Source organism: Poecilia mexicana, unplaced genomic scaffold (assembly GCF_051168715.1).
Source record: "Poecilia mexicana isolate PSO_F unplaced genomic scaffold, ASM5116871v1 scaffold_18, whole genome shotgun sequence".
Lineage (NCBI taxonomy): Eukaryota > Metazoa > Chordata > Actinopteri > Cyprinodontiformes > Poeciliidae > Poecilia > Poecilia mexicana.
Window position 1 is genome coordinate 5,353,269 of NW_028263387.1, and position 21,919 is coordinate 5,375,187.

The following is a 21,919-nucleotide window of genomic DNA, read 5'->3' on the forward strand; positions in this document are numbered from 1 at the left end:
ATTCTGGATCCTGGTGAAAAACTTTTATAAGGTATGAACCTTATAAACGCCTAAGAATGTTAATAAAAATGAAATTACAGGCGACCTTTTAGCCTCTTCTTTGATTGCTAAAATATTAATTTCGGCACACAAACGAGTCGAGGTGAATTCAGCCAAACGGTTCCCAGCTAATTTCTTAACTATCTGATCCTGGATTGCCTTTTTATTTACATTATTTATCAAATCAGCATTCCTCCTGCTCATTGGACGAGTAACGTCATCAATGATTCATCAAAGACATCAGAGCCACATATGAATTCTCCTCACATGCCTTTTTTTTTTCCCCTTCTTGTTTTTGTTAACCCAGTTCTTTTTCAAGACATTAAAATTTCATCCGGTCCAACCGAGGAGTCCTCCTGAATAATAAAATCTAGATAAGTGGAACTTTGCCACCGATCAGCAGCTGACATGCTGATGAGATCACAAAAAAAATATTGACCAGAGGAGGAAGGTGGAAACAGCTGAGAAGTGTCTTAAATTAACTTTTATATTCCTTATTTCCCCCAGAGGGAGATATTTAACCACAGTTCTATTACCATTTCCTGAAAATTAAGCTTTTAAGAGCTTAAAGCGTTTATTCTGTGGATGTTCTGTTTGGGTTTTAGATCGTTCATTGATTCAAATTACTTTGGAACCCTTCAGATGTTTGACTCTAAGCTAATGGGGCAATTCAATTTGCCGGTTGTCAGGCAGGAACGGATCCCATAATCTAAGGGCCATAATTAGGAGATATTGCGGGCACTGAGCGCCGCCGTTCTCCATCTCCACTTACACCAACAACGCAGGCTTAAACGTTTTTTATCCACACATCCTGTTTCAATCCCTGTTGATTGAATATGACACAACAGTGTTGATTGAAGTGTTCTGGTTTCCTTTGCTTATTTAAAAAAAAAAAAAAAAGGAAAAAGAGAGGAAACGACTTTTTAATGAAATTTACGTCCACATCCATCAAGCCATGAAGGCAGCGTCCAGGCGGAGGGAAGGACACGGACTGATTTGATTAGCTGCCACTTCAGCCAAACATGATTGTGCAACAGGTTTGACGGAGGGATCCCATCTGGTTAGGCAGCGCGCTGCGAGGTACGAGACGGGCCAGATGAAGAGTCCATGAGCTCAACACGGCAGCCTTTAACCCATTTAATAACTGGCCAACAACCTCTTTCTCTTACTGATGTCACATGATGGAGATTCCCAAAAAACTGCTAGCCAGCTTTGACAGCAGCTGACATACTGATGTCCAGCTATCTATCTATCCAATCCAGCTACCTAGCTAGCTGCCCAGCTAGACAGATAGCTGGACTTAGTTAGACTTAGCTAGCTGTCTAGATGGCTATCTAGTTAGACATTAATGGAAAGATGTAATTTAACAAACATAAAGTTAAATAATTAAATGTGTCTAGGGCTGTTGAAAAGAATATTTTACTAATCAATTACTTTATAGAATATTTTTATGATTATCCGAGGAATTGTTCTCTTTTTCTCAATGCCATTCCTAAAGCTGTCGTAGTCCAACCATCGCACTGCAACATTCAACAATCCTTATTTGTCCCCCAAACCCTGACAAAATGGCGCACGATTCAACACCATGCTGCTAGCGCTGCCCACCACAAATAATGATCCGGGCAGAACATGGCGCGCTACATAATGAAACATACTTTAACGAAGCTTCGAGACACAGAAATTTTCCTCGAGGAATTTTAATAATCGAGGTACTCCAATCATTCGAGGAATCATTTCAGCCCTAGATGTGTCATTAGTTTTCTAAAATTATTTCAAATGGCTAGCTAGCTAAGTTGCTAGCTAATTATCTCAGAATTAGCCCAATTATTCTGTTTTGACAAACACAATTGCAGAAAACATTGAACTCTTGGAGGACAATTTGTTTCCATGTTCAAATTAAACACATCTTTCACTTCATTCATTATTTTGAAGAAATCAGTTTTTACTTTGGTTTTAAAGGACTTTGTTCTGTGAAAAATGCCGCATTTTGTTTCTCATGGTTGATTTGTAAAAGCAATAAAGGGTGTGAATACTTTTTATAGTCACTGTAATCTCCTCCCCCCTGAATTTGGTCAGTTTCCTCTTCTCCACAAACAAGTACATCTGTTCAGTCACCGGGGGTCTGGCCTCCTGACACACACAGACTCACAGGTGGTCCGGACGGCTCGTTTTCCCCAGAGCCGGGCAGAGGAATTAATTGCTTCATTTACAGTCAGCTGTGCAGAGAGCAGTCTGCTGTGAGTCAGACTGTTCGGGTTTATGTTCCCGTCATCGGCTTCAGATGGCTGGAAGGGTGACGACTGTCTCGAGCAATCAGCCACAAACTGAGCCGAAGCGCTTAAATAACAGGCACAGCATGGCCAGGTTTAAACGAGGAAATGTAAAGAAGGATGTGAAGCAAACACAATAATATTACAAAGTTCAAGTTTAAAGGTTATGTTTTCAACTTTTTCCTTTCCTCCTTTAGATCAAAATAAGTTCAATCAATCCGCAGTTTGGCAAAAACAATAGAATTTGCTATTTGCCTTTGGCCAAACCTCACAAGAAGCCAACATGTTTGTTCTGGTTGTATTTATCCAGAATGCCCTGCGCTATAGTCCACTTCCTGCTTTTGGTCTGCGTGTCACAGAATTCCCTTCATCCGAACCAACCAGAGTTTGATTATGGCTTAACGTCTTCCCAGATTTCTATAGGCAAACAAACTAGTTTGATTAAACGGACTATCCATGGTTGGTGTGAATGCACCTTCAATGTCTTGTAAGAAACAATCTAACGGTTTTACTGATCCACAAACTGTGTTTTTAATCCATTCCTGTTGAGTCCCAGCTCACATGATTCATAACCCAAAGCTAATTTTAGCCTTCAAATAAATGTACAATCAGCGCACGACTGTGGCAGTGCCAAGAGAGTTGAAGTAATTTCCTCTGCCTTCATAATGTCTTCGGCTGGTTGTTGCTCCGCTGTTGGACCTCGGGCCTCCCTCTGTCGTGTTTTCGTGCGTGGACACACATGTGCGTTGCGGTGGATCTTGACAGGTTATTAGCCTGCAGACAGCGGCCTGGCGTCCAGCTGCTGTGCAGTCGTAGCTCTCAGCACTCAGACTGAACACTGATGGAATTCACTTAACCTTCCAGCTCTGCTCCTACCACCTCGTCCTCATCCTGGCTCAGCTTTTATCCGCCTCAAACTTTTTTGATCTTCCCAGATAGGTTCTGACATACAACATTCCCATTTAGCCTTTTCATGTTGCCATCATTTTTTTCCCCCCTCTCTCTCCCTTGCAGCTTTCAGGGCCCTGTAGTGCTTCTCAATCAGGTGATATCGCTTTTGATTTGACACCAGCAACTCTCTTAACTTATTACTTCACATGTCGGGGAGCGAGCTGTCTGCAAATTTCAGGCATAAATGTTTGCGGCCGGCGTGCTTTCAAACGCGGTTTCACAGATGAGACGACCGCCTACGTCTGGTTGTGGCACCGTCGTTGGGGCGGGAGCGTAGAGCCGTTCGAGGGACGGGAACAAACGTTTCCACTGCGTTTCCGGCAACGATGAGGGATCAAGGTGATGAAACTAACTTGCGCCCCCGACTCAGAACGCTTTCTCTGTAATTGGAGGAGAGACGGTCACCGCTGTCTGTTTTAAATCAGAACCGGAGGAGGAAGAAGACGATTGTCAGCACCACAGACGGATCCCTAATTGGGTCTAAACAGCGGCTATGAAGGAAAGAAAAATATGTGGCTTAGTCTGCGAGAGATTTCTCCCTACAAGAAAACAGAGGAAGTCTGTTTACTGCTTATACTCACACCGGACACTTTATTAGGTACACCCTGCTAGTATCTGCATGGACCTCGCCACCCACTGTAGGCCTACATGACAAATTGTTGGAACATTCCAAAGAGATTTTGGTTGCTGTAGATTTATCTGTTGCACGTTCAAGATTTTAATCAGGGCTGGGCAATGAATCAATTTCATCAATTCATCGAATTTGGGGTTTTCGAAGGTTTAATTTTTGGGAAATCTGGATTTTTTTTTTCTTGTCAGTATTGTCATTGGATGTGCGTTGTTTGCAGTAATCAAATTTTCTGAAAAATAAACTTTGGATTTATTTTCTATTATACTAGAAATAAACGTTTAAAATATATCCATTCTGTGTTTGATGGTTTGAGTTTCTCTCTTGGAAGAAAGTTTTAGTAAGTATAAATAATTCCTACTCTTTGTTGCCAAGGCTCTTTATGGCATTTTTAAAAATATTTTTTTATTTGAGATTTTTATGGGAAGATCCGCTCTGCACTCCAGTCATATTCCGATCCGAAACACACTTCATTTTTAATTTGTTTTTACATCTGAAGTAGTTTATTAGTTCTACCCATAGGCCTGTTTCTTTACAAGTAGGCTTATTTTAGACCGATACATTTTAACACCGTAGAGATTAATATGAAAACAGATGAAAGAAAAAGTGTTTTTCCCAGCCAGTTCATTTTTATATGTGTTCATGTTTAAACAGACAAAAAGCAGACCTTTATTACATCGGAGCCTTTCAAGTAAAAATAAACAAACCAAAAAAACCTTTTCCCCTTCTTGCTTCTGACTCACGAGTCCCGTGGCGTTTATATAACCGTCTCCATGCAGCGCTTTGCTTAAGCTCAGAGGCTCCACGCCACCCGCAGCACCTGCAGGTCAAACCCTTCCAGTGCCGTTTTAATGGCGTCTCCTTCCCGCCGTACCCTCACCGGAGGTATTAATAGTAAAGGCCGGCAGATCGCACTGAACCTAGTGGGCCGCGGTGAAGTCGGGGCGGCTTTACAGGCCCCGTAAACTCATTCGCTCGACGTTTAAGAGGCGTATTAGCTGCGTTTTATTTGCGGAGAGATGGACGTCCTTCATGGCGACGGCGTCTAGATTTTACAACCCCGGAGGATCAGGGAGGACCGGCGGGTGAAAACATGAGACTGCTGCAATGAAAACGCTTCACTTGGATGTTGGAGAGTTGAGCCAGTGTTTGTGGAGAAATGTGTGTGTGTGCGTGTGTGTGCGTGTGTGAATGGCAGAGAGTGACACCTGATTAGGACAGGTGGAAACACTGCGCTATTATCTCCCCACTGTTATGACAAGTAGCCAGCTCTCGTTGTGTAGTTCTTTTGGTGCTGTAAAGGAGTTTCAAACATTTTTAAGTTTGATTACATTCCTTGTTCATGTGTTATTTTATACTGCTATCATGTTTGAAATAAATAAGTTACTTTGCTCCAGTCCACTCTCTCTCTTTTCTTCCTTCCCCCAGGCAAGATGCTGCAAACATGAGCTGTGCACACAAATTTGTTGATATTCTAACGTAACCCCCCCCCCCAAAAAAAAAAACAAAACAAAAAAAAAAACACAATTTTGGCCTTTCCACTAAATAAGAAACGCAATTAAAATCAGACGGGAATAACGTTGTTCGCACAATCAGTCATTAAACAAAACATGCCAGGCCATGATCCTCCCAACCACTTCCTGTAGTCTTCTACTTCCTGGATTACGCCAAAGGGAATATTTGCCTGTGGATCATGTGACTTATGAGAGACAAAAATAAGTGTTTCCATTGTGCAGTTTTGTGAAATAAACCAATTTTGATCTGGCTGAAAAACCACCTCATCCTAGTGCCAACATTTTCTTAAAATCAAAAATTGAGTTTGTGGTTTTTTTTTAAGTTTCCTAGTTTTCCATCCATTTGTATTTACATTCTCATAGCAGCGTTTCCAGATTGAGCGTTAATCTAGCTAGCGTCGCTCCCGATTGGCTGATCGTTCCCGGGTTCTTGCCTCCGTCGGTTACTGAGATAAATTGGTCTAATTCAAGCTCCCTGTCAAAAGCGTAGGGCCGGGTTGCTTAGAGCCTCACCTCTGTCACCCAGCAACCATGTGGGCGTATGAGGAGCTCCTCTGACTTTCCCTTTGGAGGTCAAAGGTCAAAAGAATAGGATTAAATTGCCGAACGTAGTAACAAAGCATCAGAGTACAATACCTGATATCATCACAAAAAAAATCTTCTGCACCCGTTACTGTTTGCTTCTGTCCAGCCAATCAATGAAAGGTCTTCTGGTCATAAGTTATACATCCAACACTACTCCCTCAGGAGACATCAAAGGCGCGTCTTACAGTCTCTACTCTATTGTTTTTAGGTTTGCCCTTGAACATTTTCCTGCAGGCCCAAAGGCAATCAGATGGAGCGCTCAGCTCAAATCCCCGTTACCGTGGCTCTTTGAAGGCGGGGCCCTCAGAGAGAGAGAGAGAGAGAGAGAGAGAGAGAGAGAGAGAGAGAGAGAGAGAGCGGGTGATGAATTTAGAGAGCGGTTTCTTTTAATTACGCTGGGTTTTCATGTAAGTCGAGCCGTTCGTCCTTAAAGTACCGTCTCCAATCAGCCTTCAGAACCGGATTTGTTTTCGTTGAAGTGTATTTGTATCATCTGTAGTGCTTAGTAATAGGAAATAAATGTTTAAAAGTCTGTGATTTATTGAATGATGATGAAAAGTATGAATGTCTTGATCTGTTCATAAAGTTAGATAGATGATTCCTTTGCAAAAAATTAACTATTTGGAGTTCATTTTAATAAGAATAACTGAGTATATCAAGTATACTAAGGACCATGGACTTGTAGTGTACCAGAACGTAAACTAAATACTACTTTAAGTTAAATGGGGACATTTTAAATCTCATGAAAATACTATTTTAAGGTAATTTTAATTTTTATAAATTCTACGTTCAAGTTCACAGCAGTTGTACATCTAGGTATAATAATAGTATACTAAGTACTTGTGGGTCAGTTTGTGGGAGTTTAGTTTATTGAAGTATTTTTAAAGTATAACACAAGCAAACTTATGAAATGGACTTAAACTTGATTTATAGTCAAGTTACATGTTTCCCTGATTGTTCTTTTTTAAAGGTGTGTAAAGATAGTACAGTCAGCACACAAACTATTTATGTAAATGGTTAAACTCCATCATATGATCTTCAACATGGAAGTTTATGACAGGTAAAAAAAAAAATCGCAGAACTTTTGCATTAATGTTTTTTTTTTGTTTGTTTGTTTGTTTTTTTTGACAGATGAGTTTAAAGTTCAAACACCCAGATACAAGAACAGTAACTGAACCATGAAGGTAGAAGTGTCAGACTTTTGCAGATAGTTTTAGAGCCGGTTTGACCAACTAACCATCAACACAGCGTAAGGGAAAAAAAAAACAAAACATTAAAGCTGGAGCCAGACTGGACTTATAAAACCACCAAGGACCGACTGAAAAGTAAGAAATGGAAAGTACTCCGAGTGGAAGCTCAGATACTTATCCTTTAGAGATGTTTTGGGTGACTTGAAAGGAACTGAACTTGCGAGAAAGCCCTCAAACATTTGACACCTCTCAGTGAGGAGCGAGGCAGCCGTCCTCAGATCATTGTCGGAGAATGTTGATGGCTACAAGAAAGGTCTCACTAAAGACGTCGCAACCAACGAGGGAGAGAGACTGGCTGCTCGACAGAACCGCGTTCTGGGTTCGTATTCAGCTGGAAAAACACATTTTTATAGACATTTGTTGTTTACTGAGCAAAACAAGGTCAATTGTTGCTTTAGTGCAGAGTTATCTCCTGCTACTCCAGAGATGAATTAAACATCAGACACATCAATAGAACATTTCCTTTTAAAGAAGTGGATGTTTTGTCGGGTGTTCTGCAGATGTCCTGGGGTTTTATACATGCTAATGCATTGTTTATAGTTAATGTCTCAACGGTTGGAAAATTGGTTAAACATGTTTGTATTTCACTGTCATTAGCTGCGTTTCCATTACAAATGTGCACAAAACTCAGTCGAAATGCAACCAATGTTTGAAAAAAAAAAAAAAAACAATTTAGGAGTTGTAGTGTTTCCATTAAATAAAGTAAATTAAAATCACATAGTAATAAGTTTCATTAGAAAAACATGCAGCACCATCATCCTCCAAATACTTACTGTCTTCTTTGTGGTTTGCGCCAGTGGCAACATCCCGTTGTTGATCATGTGACTCATGTCAGGTGAAAAAAGTGTTTCCGTTGCAGTTTTGCAAAATAAATCAATTTCGATACACTTATTAAAAACCCATCCTAGCACCAAATCATTTTAGCGAAAAACAATTTTTTTCAAAATTGCCGTAGTTTCCACGAGGCAAATTTGTTTTCAAAATGTCAAATTGCTTGTTGTTGTCAATGGAAACGCAGCTGCTGAAGCTCTACCAAAAAACTGTGATTTGGTGATTCAACAAAATGTAAATAAATCCATGTTTACATGAAAAGCTCGGTTCTGAAACTGCTGCCAAGCAACGAAAAGGTTTCCGCACATTTACAACAAACGTTCACTGTTCTTGTCTTCGGTTTCTCTTCTTCTCATTCTGTATTAACACTTTCGAATCAGAGCTTTGGTTTTACTATAGTAGTAAGTAGTAAGTAATGTTTCTTTTTTCTTTTATCACGTTTTATTCAGTAGAAAATAAAATCATTTCAAGAATTTCAGTTATTCAGGGGCTGAGCATGAGAATAAAACATGAGTTTAAAAAGCATTTTATGGATTCAGTGTTTGACTGGATCGATGGATAAAAACCTGACCCTGAGGGCAAAGAGAGCCTGGGAGAAAGAGTCCAGAGAAGCTTGTCCGAATACTTTCAAAATAAATCTACGATGTGAAAAGCAGACTGTGTTCTCAAGAATAACCTGATTTCTCTTTGTCCTTCTGATAATTCCTTTCTTTTCTGAACTCTGGCTTTATTTAGTAACATGAAAAACCTTATTGTAAAGAAATGAGATTTAAGAAAGGCCTTGTTTCTTTAGATGAGTAGATTATTGCGGTGCATGTAATCCTATCTGATTTCCTTCTGCGGCCTATATTTCCTTTGATCACATGAACGTGTAAAATTACTCGCTGGCCCACATTAATCTCGGAAACGGACGTCGTTTTTTCCGTGCCGCTGCGTCCCTGGAAGGCGTTTGGAGCGCCTGGCAGGATACGCAGCTCCTGACTGAGGCCTAGTGTCCGTGAACACGGTGTCCAGTAGATGAATCAGAGTGAATATCTACCTCCATCTCTCTTACTTTCTTTTTTTCACTGGTTGTTGCCAAAAAGATCCAGTCAAACTGTCACAACAGCTGATCGGACCGGGTCAACTACTCACCGCAGTCCCCAGGTAAACATCTCGGCCGTAGAGTACCACTCTGACCTTTCAGAAAAGCTACGCCGCCGAAGGAAGTCCGCCGTGATACACTCGGTGCAGTATCGTGTCATTTTGTCGGTACAAACGGTGGGGGGAGAAAAAAATAGATGCAAAACTGGGATGTCAGGGGACTTGCTGGAGCTTTTCAAGCAGGATTTCAAGTGGAGGCAGCACTCTGCTCCTAATAGCTATGCTCCAGTGGTTCTGTGCTCTTGAAGAGACTATGCTCCACTGTGAAGTGCCCTCACCGAGCATGAATCACTGGATCCTTGCTTATTGCTTGCTCAGACTGCTCGCAGTGTAGGAGGCACTCACAGATGCAATTTGCCAATTGCTGCTAAGACATCAGTCACCGAGGCAGAACATAAAAGCAGGCCACATCTGAGCAACTTCTGCTTCCATGTATATTGATTCTAATGCAAATTACCTAAATGACTCTCATCATGCTGTATGGGCGATCGCAGCATCAGTAAATCAGTTGTAAAGCAGGATGGCTCGTCCGTGTTTCGGCGAGTCCCCGGCTGTCCGGCCCCGATCAGTTCTGCCTCTGCAAAGCGCGTCTGTCCTCACGGCGTGCGGCGGCGCCGCACTTTGCCTCTTTGTTGGATTGCTCTCAGACATGCCTTCAAGGACCCCTGGCTTTGCAAATGGCACTTTGATAAAGTGGTGCCAAGAATGCAGGCAGGCATCAAAGTCAAACAGTGTGCTCCTTTGGTTATTTGGGAAGTAAGGAATGACGGGGGGAGGCCGGGCAGAGCAAGGAGCACCTTTGTTATGTGTAACAGAGTTAGAGTGAAGGATGTCAAGAACCAAAATCTAAAACCTGGAAGGAGGCATTTCATTTATTAAAATGTACCTAAATACACATGAGGTTTTAATGTTCTTTAATGTTAATGTCAATTTAATGTTCTTAAAGGGGCAGCACTATGTAAAATTTACTTTTTTTAGCTTTACATCATGTTATGTTTTTAAATAATCAAAAACAAACCTAGATTCTTTTATGCATGTTTGAGAAATCCTTTAAATTAACAACCAGGCCGGATTTGATCTATTATTTTCACCAAGAAAGCCAAAGTTATTCAAAGTCTATTTTAAGAAAGTTATCTTGTTTCAGTGTCTTGAGTCGTCAGGTCAAGCCTGATTCTTTTTCTTAGAGCAAAACCCGTTCAATTTTGTAAATACATGTTTAATTTCAAGTCAAAAACCCTTCAATAATGTTTGTTTATTTAGCATAAACATATCTTTTTCCACAATATTTTTCGTTTCTCGGATTCAAGAACAGAAAATAACAAATCCTGCGTGTTTGTTGTCTGATGTGCATGCCACCCCGCGGGCGCCACGTAACGGGCCGAACGTGGCCCTCGCTTCTGCTAGACACGGCAGTTATTGCCCTTGTTTTCTCCCCTGCTGCCATCCAGCTTATAAAAGCTTGTTTAGTTTCCCCTGTTGCTCCAGATTCATGCTTTTCTTCATCGCAGCTGCCATCCTGTTGAAGCGCTCGCCCCACCTGTTTGCCTGGCTTTCTTGCGAGTAAACCTCGGCAGAACCACAAACCTCCGAAGGGGACGCTTTGAACTTATAACCTCATTCATCATTCACAATAAACAATACACAAGCCTCTCTCAACCAAACAGTGTATGTTTTTTTTGTTAGAGAAGCTATTTTTCAAAAGATTTACTATATCTCCCTCCAGTCCATTCTGCAGTCTGTAAAGCCAGGCTTTGACGAAATCAGGACCTTGCAGATGGCCATAAAGGATATAGCTGAGACTCCCCGAGATTTATCATCCATACCAATAAACCACTATAAAAAAATACAGTGGGTGGAATAAACAGACAGATGACACCAATATGTGGCCTGGTCTGTATAAAACGGCAGCAGTCAAGCAGAATGGTCATTTTTTTAAAAGGATTCTGGCAGCCAGAAAGAGGTCAGCGCTTCTGGGCCATCCATGTGTGAAGCAGATGGGAGGGACCCCGCCCCATAACCCTCTTTTTTTGTATTTCAGTGGGATCATTGTCTATGTATCAAAGAGCTGGAAGATGTTTCATGTTTATCATCGTGGAGCAATAAACGTGATTGCTGCTGAAAGCTCAATCCGTCTTGCCGAATTTACGACCGTCCCCCTCCCCTTACTTTTGTCCACTGTAAATCACCTTTAGCGCTAATGGTGACCGCCTCATGGTGGTGTATTCCAACACCAGTCTTAGCAATTACCTTTACGGCCATGAATCACAGGTTTCCCACTCATCCTGAGCTCTATCAAAGAGAGAGAGAGAACATAGGCAGCCGCCATCGCTCCTGACCCAGAGCCGTAGCCTGGTCCGGACAAAGTTTGCCGCGAAGTCTTTTGGGAGGAGTGAGTGATACTCTGGCAAAGAGGCAAACACGTCCGATAGCTCATGCCGTTGAGGAATCGAAACACGTCGCAGAGTTCTTCGCATTTACTTTGCCGCGGATGATGGAAAGTTCTGACATGTTTCTCGCAGGGAGCTACGGCTCAATCCTTTCTCCTGTCAGGTCGGGACGTTGGCCTCAGTCCAAACCGCTCTCCAGTTGTTCCTTGGTTGGGTTCCCTGGGAAATCTTGAATGTCGACAGTTTCCTTGTCCAGCTCTTCAGCCCTGATCCACTCAGACAGCATGTGTCTGGCTGTCTCAGCATTTGGCTTTCTCCGGAAATCACTCCCTGACCAGCTTGTCAGGGCGCATTTAATATAGATGGTAACTGTCCTCCACCTCATCTGAGACTTGCCGACCCACCGATCTGTGCTGTGTGAGCTTTGTTTGAGCCTTACATGTTCCTCAGCCCAGTTCTTGTCAATCATGAGCAGTGCTGTAAGCCGGGAAAGTCTGATAAAACTTGTGAAAATCTTTAGTGCATCATTTCAGCTTGGTGTGGGTACAGTTTCCAAGAAAATAGAAAAAGTTATACTAAAACTGTTTTTTTGTCTAGTTTAAAAAAAAAAATTATGGCTTATCATATGTAGTGAAGTCATGTGAAATTTTGCTAAGTTTCTTCTTTGTCTATTTTAATATTTTGGAACTTTATCTGTAATCTGACGAAGGCATAGCTTATGGATTAACAAGAAAACAGATTTGTCTTTATAAGTAGTTGGAGAACCTGAGTGATGATCAACCTCTGGTTTGCATTTTCTTTAAGAATCAGATCATGAATATGTAACACCCCCCCCCCCCCCCCAGTGTTTGTAGGTTAAGGATTTGCAGCCATTTGTGAATAGCTTAAATCTCCAAGTACTTGAAATTTCTCAAAAACACTTCTGGCAATATTTTACCAGACCACAGAAGCCAATTTCTAGTTTTTCTTATTTCTGCCATTCAGCGACAAGCAAAGTAAACGGGTATTTCCAAATGCCGTACTGTATTAAGTTAAGTATCATTCCATCCAGATATTTCAGCTTCTCAAACTGCATTTATTTTGACATACTTAAGAATATTCTCTATGAAACAAATCTGTGAATAAAGATATTTTCTACAAATATCAGAGTATGAATTGTGGCAGGTTCATTGCAGCCCTTAACAAGTACAGCACAACAGTGGAAAGGACCAACTCTCTTTAAAGAGAAAGGAATCTTAAACAGAACCAGTCTTTCTTTTGACTTTTCTTCAAAGGATCATAAAATCTGAGTCCCTCAAATCAGCAGCTAAAGAAGTGAGGAATGATATAAAAGTCTTTCACAGTGCTGCATTTCTGTCTCGAATGTCGTCAATCACCTCAACTTTTCATCAGCGATTATTCCAAAGGCCCCTTTTTCTCCTCAGGAATCAGATTTGTTTTATGTACTCTATTTTTCCCCCTTTCTTTACATTTCGGTGTTCTGTCTTATTACATTTTATTTTGACACTCTCGATTTTTCTTCCCGCGGGCCGTCAGGCTCCGGGAGCAACCTTGACATATTAGGACATTAAATCTGAATCAGCACCTGTCGCCGCTCTGAAGTGCCTCCACGTTTCTGTGTTTCCTGAAGCGCATCAAGGAAAATACAATTTCACCTGCAGTGTCTGTCTCTGTCACATCCATTCTCGCAGACGTCTCCGTGTCTGCGTTTCTCTATCTCTGCTGTCTGGATATTCTGCCCTTCTTTAATGCCTCTGTATTTCGCTGGTTTACGTCCTTTCACTGTTATTTCAGATGATTGTCTTCCGCAGAACTGAATGCCTGCGGTCATTTGGTTAAGTTTTATGCATCAAAACTGAATGTGTCTGTTATGTTTTTATGTTGCAATGACCAAGACGATGGAGGAAGCGGTAATTTCCCCAACTCTTCTTTATTGTCCTTTCTCTTCCATACATTACTTCTCATGTACCACATGCCGTTTTAAGCTAATTACTCCTCATTAAAGCACAATAGCTGCCTAAGAGTGTATTTGTTCAAAGGTTTTGGCAGCAGACATTACAGAGTAAGCTCTCCAAATACCTCAGCATCATTATCTTTGTTGTATAGTTACTGGAGGTGCTGACTTTTCTAAGGAACCCCCAGGCAAACTCCGTATTAGCCTTATTAGCGGTGCTCTGTCGTACCATTGATCCCCAGGCTCCTCCTTTCTCTTTTCATTTTATTTCTCTTGCCCTTTTCATTGTCTTACGCATGACTGGCTGCAGAATCCTCCGGACTATTAGACGATGCCTTGTGGTGAGGTTTAGAAGAAAGAAAAAAGAAAAGTTGCTCTCCTTGAATCACTGATTACCAGTTTGGTGAGAGGTCACTTAAATTTCAGTTTCTTTGGAGATGGATTTACTTGCTGTACAGATTGTTGAAACTAGGGGTGCTGCACTGATTGCAGTTTTCTACCGATTGCCGATTACTGATCTTTTAAAAAGCCTAACTGACTGATTCCGATTTTGGCCGATGCAATTTTATTTCTTTTGTCTGAAATGTTGCTCAATATTTCAAGAAAGTTGCTGAATTGGCAACAATAGAGTGACTATTGTTAACTGTAAATGTGCAGTCAGGACCCGGTAGGCAGGTTTGCCAGTCAAACCTCTCTCACGGGAGAATAGAAAAGCACAGTGGTTGATTTTTAGACCTTTTCTTAGATTTTTGCCGAGGTTGATAACATCCGTGGATAAGATCAACTACACATGTAATAATCAGCCGATCACCGATCTCCCGGTAAATCTGCCGGCCGATAAATCAGTGCACTCTTACTTGAAACAACAATGGATGAATCCAGTGTTAATTGGGAACAGAAGCAGTTTTAGGATTGAAAAGTTGTGGGTTTGGTTCCATTTCCGCACACCACATATGAGTATGACCATGGGCAATTCACAAGTTGCCCATTGATTTATACACTGGTGTATGAAATTTGCAAATTTCCCAAGTGATCATCTTTCAACCTTGTCAACAGTTTGTTCAACTCACCTTTGCCAGTAGGACAACACATATTCTCCATTGACAATGGAAATTGTTGGTGCTTCCAGGCAGACATAAGATCTTAGTGTTGTCATCCATAATTTATCTTCCAGTTTTGAGCTGAAAAAGGGTAAAGTACCCTCTCCAGGTTGGGACAAAATTCTGACCCAAGTGGAGGAGTTTAAGTACATAGTGGTCTTCTACACAAATGAGAAAAAAATATTGAGTGGGACATTGATAGGTGGATTAGTTCATTGTGTTGTTGTGAAGAGGTTTACTATTTAATCTATGTTTCCTCTATTATCTATTGTCACAAGCTGTGGATGGGGAACAAAAGAACAAGATTGAGGATACAAGTGGCCGAAATGAGTTCCCGCCGCAGGGTGCCTGGGTTCTCCCTTAAAGATAAGAAGGGACTCAGAGTTGATCTGCTGCATATCTGCTTTGAGAGGAGCCAGTTGAGGTGGTTAGAATGGCTCCTGGGTACGACCCACTGAGAGGAGACCCAGAAGACAAACTGGAGGGACAATGTTTCTTGACTGGAATGGGAAAGATTTGGGGTTACCAAGTGATTTGAGTTGGCCAAAGTGGCTTAAGAGAGAGAACCCTCTATGAAGCATCTGCGCTCTGTTTCTCAATCCCAGATTAGTCGCAAGAGGATGGATGATGTTGAAGCACCCAATGACAACTCATTTCCCCTTTAAATGCTTAGATGCTTCATGATGGATGCCATGCACTCTAACACAGAGTCATCGGCCCAAAAGGCAGATGCTCCACTCTAGACTGCGTTTTGTGGATGAATACATTTTAATACAGCTTTTAGGGGTTCCTCCGGTCCTTCTGGATGGCTCTAAAGAAAAGTGTTGGATAATATATATTGGCTAACAACTCCCAGGAGGGTTAGAAGGCTTATTTTAATCAATATTTCAATTTTAACAATGAAAGACAAGAGTGCAGCTAATGTAATGGGGTCAATAGTAGCAACAAATCCTGAATATCAAATCCCATTTGAGAGAAGCTTTCATACTTGTGGAATATTTTTACACTATTATACTCTTGAAATAAACAATTTTTTTATGTCATAAATATATAACATTCTATTTTGTGATCTAAATTATGCATAAGAATCACGCATATTAGTAAGTCAAGATGGAAATGGACAGGGAAATGATACAACTATATAAAACATATTTATAAGCCTTGAATATTTTCACATTTTGTTATATTATAACCGACTTTCGACCTGTTATTGGGCTTCAGTCAGAAAACACAGAGAACAGTAGTAAAACTGTTTAATGTATAACGACAGGCTGTAACTCTACAGCAATGCATTCTGGGTACAGAAAAATGTCATTCGCTGCACCGCCACACACCTGGAGAACATGAGCAGAGGAAGTGGAACTGCTCCGGGTTCAACCACTTCAAAATAAGAGCATAAGGAATCCTTAAAAGTTGATAACCAAAACGTTAACAAAGATGTCAAAGTTTATTCAACAGATATTTTACAAAACAGCCACGTGAACTAGCGCTTTAGAATTTACCTTACTATGTTACTTTAGAGGAAGCTAAGCGCTCAAAATGTTTTCAGAGTTAGCTAAAGCGCTAAATGAAAAATTAGCTTCACTGTTAGCGTGTTAGCAGTCTATCAGATGTTTTCCCACCACTGGACAAATGCATACCACACTTTTTAGATTATCATTTACTTTAAAAAACAAGCAAAAAAAAAATCCTCAATTTTGAAGTTATGAACTTCTTTGTGTTGATCTCTCACAAAAATCCAAATAAAATGCGTAAAAAGAATTTGTAGTTATGCGAGGAAGTGTAAAAATATTCATAGGATCTGGATAGTTTTATACGGCACTGAATACACGACGCAGTTCTTTCTATTCATGATTCTTATGGCCCTTTACTCCAGTCCTCCCAGCTCGTTGGTACTAAATCTGCCAGCCCAGTCAGGATCTCACACACTTCCTCTAAAACCGTCTTGCACCTGAGCAGACCTCTCTGCACACTCGCCCTGGAGCTCTTTCACTCTGTCCACAAGTGGGTTTCCAGAGATAAGCACAAAGCTCTGCTCCTCTCTGCTAACTCAGCCATCATTCAGTGATCCTGTCCGCGTCCTCCGACTGATCTCAGGTTAAACACCACACACACGCCGGCTTCTGGGCAGATGAAAACACTCGGCGGCTCACCGCAGAGAAACGTCTCTCCCCTGCTAAGTAACTGTTTTCTGCTGCCGCGCCGCAGCTCTCTGGGAGAGCTGATTGCAGAACGGCTCAACAGGGCTTCGAGTGTGTTTGTGTCTCTGGGTGTGTGTGCGAGTGTCTGTCAGCGACTGGCGTCCTACTGTGTAAAGGAGAAAATCCTCTCATCCTTAACCAGGCTGATGTGCCAGCTCCTCGTTCTCTTTCATCAAGACCTCTCCGTCCGAGGCCCCCCTCCTGCCGGACCCTTGACCCAAAGATAAACATTGCAGCTTTTTCTCTCCCGTGTTCCCTCGAGTGCTTTTAAAATCAGTCCTTTAAAGCTGTCAAAACTGCACAAGAAACACGTTTGTATTTATCGATTCCTATCTCCGTATTGCTCTCCAGCTACGTTCAGGCTCTAACCAGCTGTAATCGCTCGTTTTCTACTTGATCCGTCTTGTTTGCCTTATTACATGAAGTGAATGTTCTCAAAAGCCGTTTTCTTCATCAAACACAATGTGTAGTATCAAAGTTTTTTCTTCAAGTAATCAAACATATGTTATTGGCAGACAAAGATAATTTGATTAAAGGTTGCAGTTTTCAAACAACGATTTCATTTATTAAGCAAAACAGCTTTATTAAGAGCAAACTGGCTCTAACTCGGAACGTGATCTCCCTTTATGAAGTATGAATAACTGTGATTAATCTGCTAAAATTACTCCAGGAGCACATCAACAACTTCCTCCAGGAGGTCACAAAAGAACGCTGAAGAACATCATTCTACTGTGAGGAAGAAACTGAGCCAAAATCCAACGGTAAAACCAATCCTAACCAGAAATAACAGACTTGTCTCACATTTACAAAAAGGACATCTTGATGATGATGCTCACTGGAAGGTGAGATATTAAACTAGCTCAGCTTTTCAAAGAGTGGTTTTCATACCAACAGTCAAACATGGTGGTGGTAGTATGATGGTTTTGAGCTACTTTGAGCTATAAATTCCACTTTGCACCAGAAAATTCTGACGGTGAATGTCCTTTCATCAGTTCGGCACCTTAAGTCCACTTTTGAGTGACTCAAACAACAAACAGCAAAGGTTTTGTAGTGGCACAGTCAAAGTATGGACTTAATTCAGATTGAAATGATGTGGCATATTTTTACTTGACATTCTATAATTCACTACCAGTTATCAAAAAAGCTTGATGGGAGTTGTTTTCACCAAGGATGGTGCAACCTGTCATTAACTTTATTGACTCAGTTACTTTTGTTCTAACACAAGGCCATTTTCCACTTAAAAATTTAACCTTGATTAAAAAAAAAACAAACTGAAGTGTGTTTTCTCATGTCATCTTTGAAATTAAAATGTCTTGTTTGATCTGGAACGTGTAACTAAAAGCAAAAAGACAAGATGTCTGTTTTTCAGAGCTATTTACGGCAAGTTAAACAATTTATATCGTTATCAATTTATGATCATCTCACATTTTCTGGGCTGAAAAACCTGCTTAAACATTTATTTCCCTTTTGTTGGGTGCACGGGAGTGCGACTTCAGAACCATTTCAGCGCCTGGCCATCAATCTCACATCCACACAACACTCGACATCTGCTTCTAAAGCTGAGGACCGGTCAGTACCTTATAGCCAGCCAGGGGCCGTTTATGCGTCGCTGGGGCAATCACAGTTTGACCAGGCGTACCTGATTTGTCACCGCGATCAGCCTGCAGAACATAAACCAGTAATGTGGTGAATGGGGAGCTGATCTGGGGTTAGCCTCCAGGGCAGTTTGAGAGAACAAGTAGGTCAAGTCTTTCACCGGCCTGCTGTAGATCCGTCCATCTGAAGGGCTCTAGTGGAGGCACAGCTGCCTGATAGAACTGTTCAGGGGCTAATGGAACAACGAAAGGTTCCAAATCCTCATTATAAATCAACATTTGCTTCAGTCAAACTAGAAAAAAAAACTATTTAGATAAACCTTGTGATGTCATGTAATTAACAAGGACATTGGAAAAGCTCAGATTCAGTCTCATTATGGACAAGAATGTCACATTAATTTAGGAATTTTTCTAATTTACTCTAGCTGCTCTTTTCTAAAGGCAGGTTGATTATGCATCGAATTGAAGCTATTTTACGAGAATTGGCAGGTTTAGAAATGTCTTAAACCTTGAAAATGCCAACAACGAGATTCATTTGCTTGTAATAAAACATTTCTACAACAACTGGAGAGTCCTGGGAACTTCAGGGAGCTTACACAAGTTGGCAAAGCCTTTTGCAACCATTACCTTAGAAAAGTACAGTTGAAATAACTATACTTTGCTACAAGTTTGGTATTCAAGCATTACTACTTTGTGACGATCCAAATTCTTCCCTCAGATGAAACATAGTGGGTTGAGATGGTTAACCAAATCTCAAGCCTCTGGTAAAATGAAAACACCAGAGTCAATGATTAGAGTCCCAGGAACTTCATGAGCATTTGCCTCCTACTAGAGTCCTGACGAAGAAACAAAATGCTGCTTGAAAATTCCTACCAAAACCTACCTTTCCAAAGGGAAAACTCAAATACCTGTTTGGACTAAGGAGACGGATTATTCTATTATTTGGCCTCAGTGACATGCTTGGAGGAGTAAATATGAGGTTTTAAGCATAATATCTAATCACTGTCAAGCATGGTGGTGGTGGCATCAGGCTCTTACTGTTTATGGGTGAACTGTAAGAGATCAATGGCTTCATTGATAACTTTACCTTAAATTGGTGACTCCAAGCGCAAAACAGGTCAGATCAGTTGATAAAACCTGGCAGCATCAAAACACCGTAACGACCTTTCCTAAAACCATGACAAAACGATGAAACATGACCCATGCTTTGAAGCTTTGAAGCTTTGAAATAAACCAGCTGAAATTAATACGGAAAAAAACGCCATTAAAAGGCCTAAAATGTCTGTGATGGAATGTAAACTTCTCACCAAATTAACTGACCGACTCCCCGCTTCTTATTTTGTCGATTGTCTTTCAGGTCCACTGATTATGGGACGACCTACACCAAACTCAACCTGATTCCAGGGACAACCATCGTGGTGACCAGTTTCTACATCTGTCCAACCAACAAGAAGAAGGTAGGAGATTTCATTTGTCTCAAAACCCAGAGTCAACTTGACACGCTGGCCGCGTTTCCATTGTTTTGCCTTGCGCGTTTTGAAGTGTCACATTAGAAAAGGTTGAACTACAAAATTGCTTAGTTTTGAAAAAACGTTTTTGGTCTTGTTTAAGGTGGTTTTTGGCTCTTCAGAAAAAGAGATACTGCACGAAAAGAGAAATGGAAACAAAACTGCTTAGTAGATTCTGACATCACAAACATTTACCTGTTTCCACTGTCAGAGTTCAATGGAATTGTATTTCTTTCTCTACATCTCCAAATGGCATGTAACATCGCCGATGACAGAACTAGTACCACTTTCCGATGGCGACGCATTGCTGACATTGTGTGACCCATGCTGGCTTGCAGCCTCCACTTCCTGTTTATTACAACACAGGCGTAACGTCAACATGTGACGAAGCTACACTTTGCACGACCTGTTTTTTTTCTGCATTATTTTAAAAGTTTGCTCAAAGTTTGCAGGACGATTGGTAAAAACATAGCTAGTGAGAGATTTTAACTATGGTGATGGTTCCCTTCTACAAACACTGTTTATAAAAGTTCAGTATAAACTAGATTCAGTCTATGACGCACAATAGAAATTACTGGAGTTGAAGTGAGGCATGAACCTGTAGTTAATGGCTCCCACACAGTGACAGTTATGGTGAATGAATGAACAGACCTGTTGCTCTATCTGGGACGTTTTACAAAAAAATACAAGAAGCTTAATTGGAGGCATTCCATTGTTATCCATTGGGGATTTTGTGTTTATTAAAAATCCTTTTTTAAAAGACTGGAGTAACTCTTTTCTTCAGCTGTGGAACAAAAAAATTATTTATTTTTTCAAAGTTTGCTGAAATGCAAAGGTTAGCACTCATACTGCTTCTGCACGTCAGCATTCCACTTGATATTAAACTCCAAATTTTCAAATCTTTGCTCTCTCTCTCTCTCTCTCTCTCTCTCTCTCTCTCTCTCTCTCTCTCTCTCTCTCTCTGTGATGCCTTTTGGCCACACACACACAGACCCTATCAAAATAACACTCATTCTGTTCATGGGCAGCTGCAGTTCCCTGGTGAATTTAAACAAGCAGACAGCAGATAAGCTGCAGCCGGAGCCAAAAGGTACAGTAGCTGACTTAAGCTGGGATGCAGCCGGACTGCCAACTGTGGCAGCCACTCCAACAGTCGGACGTTATCGCGCGAGTCCAGAGTTCCTCCAATCGATGAGGAGATTCAGAGAGATTAGATCCAGTTACTTCTCCACCCACCCCCCACTTTTTGCTCCAAGTCTCCACTCTGAGTGTCTGCGAGGAATCTCCCATCGCATCTTCTATACACAAACACACACACACACACACACACACACACACGCACACACACACACACACACACACACACACACACACACACACACACACACACACACCGGAAGGCCGTAGACCAGACTGTGCAAGAGCATTTAATTGCATGGGAATGAAGTCATCCTAATTCCCTTCGGGGACGGACCCAGACACAGAGGGAAGAGGGTGATTGGCGGGAAGCGTGTGTGTTGTGACAGTGGGATGTCTGGGAAGAGGTGCTGGGGATCAAGCTGCTCCTTAAACACACCCCCGGGCCTGTCAGGAGGCGGGTGATGGAAGCTCAGGTCCAGCGCTGCATGCCGAATGTCGGTGTGTATGTGTGTGTGAAGGGAGGACTTTGGTTAAACACAGCAGTTTGAGGGACTGTCTCTTTAAGTCTAGAGGCAGCTTGTCAATTGCTTGGGTCACTTGCAAATCCAGCAGTTTTTCCACTATTTTTCTGCCAAGAAAAGTTCTAAGTCGTCATATTTGAAAGATGACCTGACTCGCGTCGAAGATGGCCGTCCCTTAGCGGACTTTGATCAATGGGGGCTAAAGCGGGTGTGTAAGCTCTGAGCGGGGATTACACACGGTGTAAAGGGGCCTCATGGAAAAGGTGTGAGGCGGCTTCAGGTAATCGATAGGAGTCGAGGCA

The 21,919-nt window shown here is 41.4% G+C and overlaps 1 protein-coding gene across 1 annotated transcript in view; it reads left to right on the forward strand.

Moving 5' to 3' along the window:
- LOC148153881 (VPS10 domain-containing receptor SorCS2-like) overlaps window positions 1-20,125 on the forward strand; it is a 149,803-nt gene extending 129,678 nt beyond the window's left edge. Inside the window, exons 3-4 of the mRNA XM_088015981.1 lie at window positions 19,806-19,905; window positions 20,060-20,125. Coding sequence (XP_087872107.1) covers window positions 19,806-19,905; window positions 20,060-20,125 — 166 coding nt within the window. The remainder of the gene's footprint in view (window positions 1-19,805; window positions 19,906-20,059) is intronic.
- The last annotated feature ends 1,794 nt before the right edge of the window (window positions 20,126-21,919 follow it).